A 10,668-nucleotide genomic window follows, 5' to 3' on the forward strand; every position below is an offset into this window, starting at 1 on the left:
TGCGAACGAATCGAGTCTTTTGAACGGCTCTTTGAAATGAACGATGGGATCCGGCCGGTTCGCAGTAGGGAGCCGTTCCTTTCTAATGAACAGTGGTGGGAAAAGTACTCAGTTTCTAAAACATATCAATACTGTCTGCAATCAATGTGGAAATACTCTGCCACAAGTAGTCCAGGCATTTCGGGCAGTATTTTGATGTACTAATCGTGCACTTTATGAAAGAAGCATGAAATTTATTTGGCAGTGGCACACAGTTAGAACATGCCAAATGGATTTTGGACATTTTTGGCTATAGGGGGCATCGCAGATTTGTCTTGGGAAACTTGTGGGAGCCAATCAAAGTTGCTCTCATAGAGTGAAATAATACAAAACATATATGCTTTAAGTAGCATGTAAGGGGTCAAACTAGGTGTTTTTGGGGATTCTGAATCCAATGCAAACATTTGTTTTGCAGGAAAAACATTCCTTGGGCTAAAAACGGACCCCATAAAACTATGGTTTAGTGATGAGTCATCACTTTTCAAAGTTGTGTGGCGGCCGTTTCTCGGAAAGGAATGTTTTTCGTGCAAAACAAATGCTTGCATTGGTTTCAGCATCCCGAATAACACCTAGTTTGACCCCTCACATGCTACTTAAAGCAATTTTTTTAAATTATTATTTTACTCTATGAGAGCAACTTTGATTGGCTCCCACAAGTTTCCCAAGACAAATCTGCGATGCCAAAAATGTTCCATAATGGCATGTTCTAACTGTCTGCCAAATGTCATGCTTCTTTCTTAAAGTGCACGATTTTTGCCTGAAACGCTCGGACTAAAGTAGAAGTTTGGAATGTTAAGACTTGAGTAAAAATACAGAAGTATTGCTATCAAAATGGGTAACAGGTAGAGTCGCCGAAATGAAGCTCGCCGAGAAACGGGGGGTGCGTTCGGAAATGCACACCGGGTGGGGCAACGGTGCGCTTTTTCAGCCTGAACTCTGAAGGTAAACTTTATGAAAAGCAGCAGTTGCTAACATAATGTTGCTATTGATGTTGTTTATAAACTAGGGTAAATTATGGTGATAGTCTTAATCTCACAGTATCATAAATGTTAATGCTAGAAACAACAAACATGTAAAGTTGACACACAATCACAGTATGCCTTCTTCAGTATCAATATAAATTAATATTCTAATATTCTATTATAATTTACCCTAGTTTATAAACATCAATAGCAACGTTAGGTTAGCAACTGCAGCTTTTCAGAAAGTTTACCTTCAGAGTTCAGACTGAAAAAGCGCACCGTTGCCCCACCCGGTGTGCATTACCGAACGCACCCCCCGTTTCTCGGCGAGCTTCATTTCGGCGACTCTACTGGTATTCATCAAAATGTACTTAAATAGTATAAATAAGACATTATGCAGAATATGTCCTGTTTCACAGGTTTTCAAATTAAATGAATAAAATGTAGAAAGATCATTTGAAAATAGCCGATCTACAAGCTCACAATACGGCAGGTATGTACCTATATATGTCCGAAATAAATATATATAGGGTTGAAGTTAAATCATAATCAATATCTACAAAGTAACTAGTAACTAGAATGAGCCAGTCTTTTGAACAGCTCTTTGAAAGGAACGGATCCCAGAGATCCGGCTCACTTCAAAGAGCCATAAATCCCATCTCTATGATTGAGCTCGCAGCCGACGTCACTTCCGTCTGCTTAGTCACGTGGTCAACACATATGATTATTATTTTATTGTTATTTACACTGTTATAAGCCGAGCTGCTACCTTTGAACAATTTTTTAATTTGAGGATTTTTTTCTTCTTTTTTTGGTATTTGTTACTATTGAAATTGAGAGAAAAATAATGCTTCTATTTGTTCCAAAAAGCTTCATACCCTGATACTGTACAATACATAACGACAAAATGAAAATGTGACATAATAGCTCTGTTTACAGTTCACATGTTCTGTACCCCCTCCAACTGTATGTTCTCCATTTTCAACTGGTTTTATTATATTTTGATGACACTTGCTTTGGCAGTGTGAAAGTATGTTTTCTCATGCCAGTAATGTCAAGCTCCCTTGAATTTAATTGACAGGCGATTACGCTAAAAGTAAAAGCCTTTTATTCCGTGCTTCGTCATACGACAGCGCCGCGCAGCGAACACATAGCCGACCTACAAGCTCACGCAGCGTCGTGGCCTCGCGGAGCCGTGAGCTTGTATATCGACTATTTTTCTTTCGACCGTCATACGACGACGTACAGCGGCTTCAGGTCCTTGCAGGTTGATAACAACACGGTTAAGTGATTATTCCGTCAATCCTCGCGATTATTAGCCGGTCAAATGTCATCCACACTTGAAGTCGCCGCCGACAAATACACACACGGCGCGCGCTGTAGATGTGATCGCAGCCGTTTCGTTTGGATTAAACCGTGTTTTCTTTTTGTTGGTGTTCGTACAGGACCTTGACGCATCGCTTCCTTTCAGCCATCATTGATTGCACTGTGTGTGTGCAGCCAGGGAGGGAGGGCCCCCGCGCGGCAGCAACACTGACTGTATGTTTGGGCTTTTCTTTAAGAAAACGGGGCCAACAATGTTATTACACGTTCGCTTATTACTGTAGATGTCACATTTATGGTGTGGGCGAAGATCATCTGTCGGCTGGCGTCATCCATTAACAACAAAATGTCGGGAGGAGCGGCGGCATCGGGAGGAGGAGGTGCGTCCGCTTGCATGGGCGCAGCCGCCGCCGCCAGTTGCAGCAGCAGCAACAACCACCCACTAGCCGGGTCCTCCTATGCTAGCGCTGCGGGTGCAGGAGGTGCTGTTGGCGGTGCTAGTGGTGGTGGTGGTGCTAGTGGTGGTGGGTGTGCGGGCGGGGTGGCCGGCAGGCTGCCCTGCCGCGTGCTGGAGCACATCCTCTCCTACCTGGACCTGGAGGACCTCATGCCGTGCTCGCTGGTGTGCTGGCACTGGTACAACGTCCTGGCCGACGAGAACAGCGAGGTGTGGCGCAGCCTGATCGCCCGCGAGCTGAGCGAGGAAGCCCTGCGCTCCGACATCCTGTGCAACCTGCCCACCTACAAGAGCAAGGTGTGTGTTTGTTTACTGTTGTTGTTGTTGGGGTCCAACCTATGTTCGATCACTGTTCAAATCAATGTCATTAAGATCTGGCGTTCTGTGTGACCCACCTACCTGCAAGAGCAAGGTATGTTTACAATTACATCACTGCTCAATGTCATGATGATCTAGCATTCTATGCAGCCTGCCCATCTACAAGAGCAATGTATCTTTACCAATAGATCCCTGAACAATGTCATAGAGAGATCTAGCATTCTATGCAGCCTGCCCATCTACAAGAGCAAGGCGAAGGCATGTTATTGTTTACCAAGAGATCATTGATCAATGTCATTAAGATACCTAGAAGAGCAAGGTATCCTTACCAATTATAGATCCCTGATCAAAACATGTCATAGACTAGAGGGATCTAGCATTTTAAGCAACCTGCCTATCTACAAGAGCAAGGTATGTGTTTACAAATAGACGATAGATCACTGATCAGCGTTCTGCGTAACCTACCTACCTGAAAGAGAAAGGTATGTTTACAATTAGATCACTGACTGATCAATGTCATTGAGAGATCTAGCAACCTGCCTATCTACATGAACAGCAAGAGCAAAGGTGTTTACCAATAGATCACTGATCAATGTCATTAAGATCTAGCGCTCTGTGTAAGTTACCTACCTGCGAGATCAAGATATGTTTAGATCTCTGATCAATATCACGTTCAGTGTAGCCTGCAACACAAAATACACAAAAGTAACACAAAGTACCTTGAAACTGTTAACTCCCAAGAGTGTACAAATGGAAACAAAGGTGTCCCAATTTGGCTGGGAGCCAGTCATTGGATTTTTATTCATTTTATTTTTTTCATTTCATTTGAAAGCTGGGGATCATAGCTACAAAATGATATATTGGTTGTGGAGATTGACCCAACAGTTTTGAAGATATGGCTTATAGAATGATGCCATGTTGAAATACTACTTTTGAGATATTCAAGTTCTAAATAAATTTCTAACCTGCAAATGACCTGACGATCTCTCACATTAATTAAAAAAAGTCTTATTTACATGCAGAGTTAAGCTCTGGCGTTTAAGTGAAATGTAGCCTGAAATTTATGAAATGCTTTAGTGGCTTTATCACATTTTAGTGAAAAGAAAAAAAAAGGTATTTTCAGTCCCTGTCTAAAGCTGTACTTTCCGAGATGACTGGCTCTCAGTGAGATTGGGACACATAAGGGTCCATTTGGTTTAATTTGTGCACCAAATGTTGGAGCTGAGAATGTGAGCGTGTATTGTGTTCTTGCGTAGTGTACTGTAGTACAATATGGTTCTCATCTCTGACTTGAATCACCAATTCACCATTCTCTATAAATCTTTACTCACACTTTTATTCGACCATTAAGGCCCTTCCATACTTCGACCGAAACCGCCGTTTTCGGTCAAAAGGTCCTTTTCTACCATAAAATTATATTCCTCGGGACTTCTGAAAAGCATTGGACCGAACGAGAGTTCGGAAATTTGCACGTCGGAAAACACAACTCACCGAACATTTCGGTCGAAGTATGGAGAGGCCTTTAGAGCCAAGGTGTCCTCCTGGTTTCTCCTTCTTGAGGTTTGTGTTGTGTTCCCTGTTGTAGTGTGGTTTCAGGATATCCCTTCAATGTGTTTCCAACAGCTCAAGTCCTTTCAGCATGCCCTGAGTTCCCATGACTGCTCACGCAACGTTTACGTCAAGAAGAACGGTTTCACCTTGCACCGCAACCCCATTGCCCAGAGCACAGATGGCGCCCGCGGTAAGATCGGCTTCTCTGAGGGGCGCCATGCTTGGGAGATATGGTGGGAAGGCCCCCTTGGCACCGTGGCGGTGATTGGCATAGCCACCAAGCGGGCAAACATGCAGTGCCAAGGCTACGTGGCCCTGTTGGGCAGCGACGACCAGAGCTGGGGCTGGAACCTCGTGGACAACAACCTGCTTCACAACGGAGAGGTCAACGGCAATTTCCCGCAGTGCAACAATGCACCAAAATATCAGGTAGGCAATGCATGTTCCACATGTCACTTGCATCCAATGTAAATGGTATTCTTCTGACTACACATACGTCATGTCATAGTATGAGCGAATAGGGGAAGTGGTTCAACGTCACGTGATTCCCTTGTTTAGCCCGGCAAAAAACTCAGGTGTGTCTCAAAGAATATATTAGCGAGTTTAAGCTAGATGGTTTTCAATACGGCAACGCCAGGCGGACTACGGCTGCTATGACGTAATCGGCGTAGCGATCAAAATGGTTAAGCAAAGCCTCGGCGGCGACGGGTTCCCACCCCTTTCACTGAACGCTTTGGTTCCCATGGCGACGCGTACACGCAGCAGACGGAGTAGGCGCTACGTGGGAAGGGACCTTCTGCCGTAGTAGAGGCGGCCGCGGCGAGGGCAGGTTTATCTATCGAGCGCGGATCATTTCCGATTACCGTTGTCATCTGCCGTTGCCGTAGCGAGCTTAAACTCGCTATTATTGCCAGAATTGCGGAAAGTTTTGAATATTTGGCAGTCCCATTTTCACTCTTCACTATATCGGTGGCTGTTGCAATTAGCTGCGCTACTACAATACTTCACCATCTGTTGCGCTATGACGAAATAAACCCCCCAAAAATGTAACGTGTATGCTTTGTAATGCAGTTCGAATGGAGAAAGATGTGTGTTGTACTGTTGTACTGTACACCCGGAGAAGCAATGGCAGATTCAGCCAAGCTTGCAACACCCGTATGTGTGTCTCAAAGAATCGGGATATCATTCTGTCATCATTCTGTGTCAGATCCTGTGTTCAGACATGCACATAGAAGGTCGCCAGTGAAATTAAGATTTGCTCCGTCATGAGTCATGACTTAAGCTTTGTACACACCGCCGGCGAATTGGCAAATAGCTAATTAGCGTATAATTCGCCTTTTGTTTAAAACCTTATAAAGTCAATGGAAGCATCCACACCAAACGGGAATTTAAAAAAAGCGAAAAGGCGTCTGTTTTTTATTCGCCCTTGTGTCGAATTTAGCGAACATTCGCTGGTGAACTCCTCTCTCTCTCTGTATTAAATCAATCTCACTCTATCCTACTTAAAGAGAGAGAGAGAGAGCAAGGTCGAGGGACCTTGCCTTTGCATCGCTTTTCCGTGTCTCTCGTCTGTGTGGCTGCTTGGGGAAAGTACTTGAATGTCTACTGGTAAAAGCATGGTTTATGTAGGTTTTATTGTTAATTTATATCTTCAAAAAGACTAATGTTTTAAAAATAAATCGCTGGGTATTAAATACAATAGGATCCGAAATGTAGTGGAGTAGAAGGAAAGTAGCCTACTGGGAATTGGACTCTAAGTACAAATACCTACAAGTACAGGCTACTCAAGTAAATGTACTTTTAATTACTTCACACCACTGCTGCTGCGAGCTGCCTGTATGTGGGGGAACGGTGAAAGCGTGTTGTTTGATGTGATGGGTTGTGTGCGCAGGCGAAGACATTCTTCTTTTTCTTTTTATTATTTAATAGGCAATAACAACCACGGCCAGGTCATCATCACTTGAGGATGTAGTTTCCATTGTTTTATTTGTTTCCCCGTCCGTTCTCCTCTCTCTCCTTTCTCCTGTGGCTACAGGCAGATATCACCCCTCGTATTTAGGCGAATTAAGCTTTTTGGTGTGTATGGAAAAAGGCGAATCGTGAATTCTTCGCCTTTTTGGTTCGCTTATTCACGTCGCGTTCGCTAATTCGCCGGTCTGTACAGAGCTTTAAGGTCTTTACACAACGGGGGCGAATTCGCGAAGCGAATAATTAAAGTCAATGCAAGCTTCCACACCAGCAGCGAATTTCCACGGAGCGAAAAAGCGTCTGTTTATTTATTCGCTCTTGTGTCGAATTTTGCGAACATTCGCTGGCGAACTCCTCTCTCTCTCAGTAAGTATCAAAGCTCACTACCAATTTAAAGAGAGAGAGGGACCATCCCTTTGCATTGAGGCCGAGGGGAACAGTGTTTCTCCTTTTCCGTGTCTCGTCTCGTCTGTGTGGCTGCTTGCTAGTAGGCCATCAGTGGTGGAAAAAGTAGGCTGCTCAAATGTCTTACTAGTAAAAGTATGGTGTATGTTTTATTATAATTTATATCTGCAAAACAACTAGTCACTATTTTAAAATAAATAGTCGAGTAAAAATACAATAGGATCCAAAATGTAGTGGAGTAGAAGTAAAAGTACTGGAAATTGGACATACTCAAGTACAAATACCTACACGTACAGTACTCAGGTAAATGTATTAGGGATGTGCGCGTGTATTCGGTTATCCGACTACACGGTTTGTAAACCACTATTCGTTTTGAAAATACAATTGACTGTCATGACTGTCTGTGTCACAGTCTGACTGTTGCGCGCTGTGGTCAGTGGTCGCGCTGATCTGCAGTGAGTGTGCATGGCACTGCACGCAGCCACACACCAAGCAGGCTGTCCGCTGCGCGAGTAAATGAATGGCAATTAAGCGACGTGTATCTTAAAGATACTGGATGTGAATCACTCGTTACCTCGAGTAGGATAGCCTGCACGCTGCATCTGTGATCCGGTCCATGAATTAATCCATATTTTGGGGTGAGAACAAGCCAAGGAGAATGCTTATTCATACATAGGCTGAGAATGGAATACCAGTATGTAGCTAACTTTGCAGAGAACAGAGCTGTTGCTCAGTTAGTATAGCGACTCCAGTCAGAGCTGTTGTAGCGACCAAGCTGAGACTGATGCGCTAATTATTGATCTGACCTAGATTCACGCAATGACGTAATTGATTAATTTGAGCAAGATTTCAATATTATATAACCTTTTAAAAGGCTTTTATATACTCTTGATACTTTTTTCAAACGAGGTTTGCCCTAATAGATCGAAGTGCTCAGTTTTGGCTATTTTCTGTGTGAAATAAAAATAAATAAATAATAATAACAATACATTTTCGAATAGTCGAATATTCGTTTTCAAAATTGTCGTGTACACGTCAGTGAAATTAGTCACTAGGAACATCCCTAAAATGTATTTAGTTGCTTTGCAACACTGGCTGCTGCTGGGGAACCCTTCAGACGGTGTCCTCTCTGCTGTGATGTGATTGGTTGTGTGATGACAGCCCAAAACAATTCGCACCACAGATAACTTTATTCAATTTGACGAATTGTATACGCATAATCGCGCCGCGGTAGGTATGTAAAGAAAAAGGCATAAGCCGAATATGTTGCTTTTTCGGGTCGCTTATTCGCGTCGTGACGCTAAATCGCCGGTGTGTAATGACCTTAACATTACGGTTCTATCTGTCATAGGGGTGGGCGATATGGTGATAATTATCGTGGAGACGATACAATGTCTCCACGATATGCCTTTTCAGAGGTATCGTACATATCGTGATACAATTGAGAGAGCCTTGTAAAAGAAATCCTGTTTAATCGATAATACAGAGATTCATTGCAGAATTCAATTCAAACCTGCATTTTGGTCTAAATCAGTAGTTTGCAAACTTTAAAATGTCAAGGTCTCCACTTAACTCTGACAGTGTACAAATGAAACCAAATGGACCCGTAAGGGTCCATTTGGTTTCATTTGTATACTGTCAGAGTTACATATTTGTAAAGTTCAATTTAGACCTCCCAAAAGGAACCCGGAGAGTCTAGTTTTTGTCAAGTAACTTGAAAAAAGAACCATTAAAACCAACGTTAAAAAGAATTGTGATAAAATCGTGTATCATTCATGATACAGCTTGGGAAAATATCGTGATATTGTATTTTTTCCATATCGCCCACCCCTAATCTGTCCACAGATAGGCGAGAGAATACGAGTGATCCTGGACATGGACCACAAGACTTTGGCCTTTGAGAGGGGCTTTGAGTTCCTGGGGGTGGCCTTCAGAGGGCTGCCCAAAGCCTGCCTCTTCCCCGCCGTTTCCGCTGTGTACGGAAACACCGAAGTCACCATGGTGTACCTGGGCAGGCCTCTGGACGGCTAGGAACAGACCAAGCTCTGCCACCTTCAAACTAATCGGAGCACAGATGAATGCAGAGCCTTTGATGGACCATCCCTGTTTGCACCGCGACCGAGTATTTCCCGGTGAACCTAAGCGCAACGGTGGGGGCTTGGGAGTGTGGGGAACACGCGCCACTGACTATTGCTGATGATGGAGAGGTTATTTAGCTTAGCCTTGTATTGAAAATGAGAGGCACTCTTGCCGATTTAGTAAGAGACTCGTCGCCAATTGCAAGATATTTAAAAGTTATTTGGGGCCAAGATGAAGATGATATCCTTTTCTTCCCACAACTTAGTCTAGCTAAGGATTTATATTGTCTGTGTTATTGTTTACAACCACTGAACCACAATTATTCACGTGTGGCAAGATTCACTCGTTTTAGTAGGCTAATAGTGTAGGCTTAGAAGAAGCCTTTTCAGAAGTTAATTTAATGTTTTCCATTTAATGATTTCCTTTATCCTCATCTAATCTTGCGCTAATATTATGCAGGCTGTTTAAAGGCCGTGTAGGCTTTTCAGAAGTTAATTGAATGTTTTCCATTTAATGATTTCCTTTATCGTCATCTTGCGCTAATGCACGCAACTGTTTTCGCCAGGTTTTAAGGTCTTTGTTTCTTATAAAGCTCGCAAACCCCCTTGCCCATCGTCCGGCCCCCACCTTTGCGCACAGGTTCACCGGGAAATACTCGGTCGCGTTTGCACCTGGTCAAAAGTTTGTTGTCTTGTTTTGCGGGGGGGGGGGGGGCTTTGGGACACGTGGTTCCATGTCATGGTTTCCACAGAGAGAATGACTGTTCTCTGCCACAAAGAAGACAACTATTTCCATCACATCCTGAAGTGGAAGCCAAAGTCATTGTATTGGGGGATCATTGGGCAGAATCCGTGAAATGCAAATGGGTCTTGTAATGGTATTTCTGTCTACATGCGAAGTACCTGCTTTAGCTACTAGACTTTTATTTCACGACAGTGCGCTAATATGATTTATACGGGATATTGACAAATTATGCTGAACCTTTTACTTGAGGATTTATGTATTTTTTTTTTTTTTTTTTTTTGAGTAAGGCCAAACGAACTATGAAACTGTGGCAAATACTTTAAGATATGTCAATAAATCAGACGGTAGTTATGATCAAAGTCTGGCGCTTCATCACGGTTGATCGCACTACAAACGTATCACAGTGATTTTATGCCAAAATCTGTGAGCTGATATTTCCATATAGGCAAACGGGACATTTTGGACCAAGAGTGGCAATGACTGTACTTATTATCAGAAATACTCATGGACTAGCCATAAATTATAACTACCAGGAGATGTCGCTAATATTCGGATGTTATGTCTCTCCTTGAGTTATAAGGTAGAGTCATAGGGGTATCACTGGTTGAGCCCCAATGTCCATACTCGGCTCAAAACATGTACAAATCAATAAGTTGCTCACCGCATCGTCGAAACAGCTTTATATCTACCGGCGAGCCCACTCGTTGGCATGTGTTAGTCCATATGTTTCTAATAAATTAATGTTTACTCAAACTTCTCAGAGACTCACGTTTCCTCGTCGGAAGGCTTCCGCCTTCAGAACGCTTCAGAACTACAGAACGT

General features: G+C 43.2%; 1 protein-coding gene across 1 annotated transcript; it reads left to right on the forward strand.

The window, feature by feature from the left end:
- Positions 1 to 2,644: 2,644 nt before the first annotated feature.
- Positions 2,645 to 10,350, forward strand: fbxo45 (F-box protein 45). Its single transcript, XM_080752041.1, has 3 exons — positions 2,645 to 3,078; positions 4,723 to 5,079; positions 8,869 to 10,350. The coding sequence occupies exons 1-3, from the start codon at positions 2,671 to 2,673 to the stop codon at positions 9,052 to 9,054; spliced, it is 951 nt and encodes a 316-aa protein (XP_080608167.1). The 5' UTR covers positions 2,645 to 2,670; the 3' UTR covers positions 9,055 to 10,350.
- Positions 10,351 to 10,668: the final 318 nt, after the last annotated feature.

This window comes from Nannobrachium achirus (assembly GCF_963921795.1).
Source record: "Nannobrachium achirus genome assembly, chromosome: 21".
In the NCBI taxonomy this organism is placed as follows: Eukaryota; Metazoa; Chordata; class Actinopteri; order Myctophiformes; family Myctophidae; genus Nannobrachium; species Nannobrachium achirus.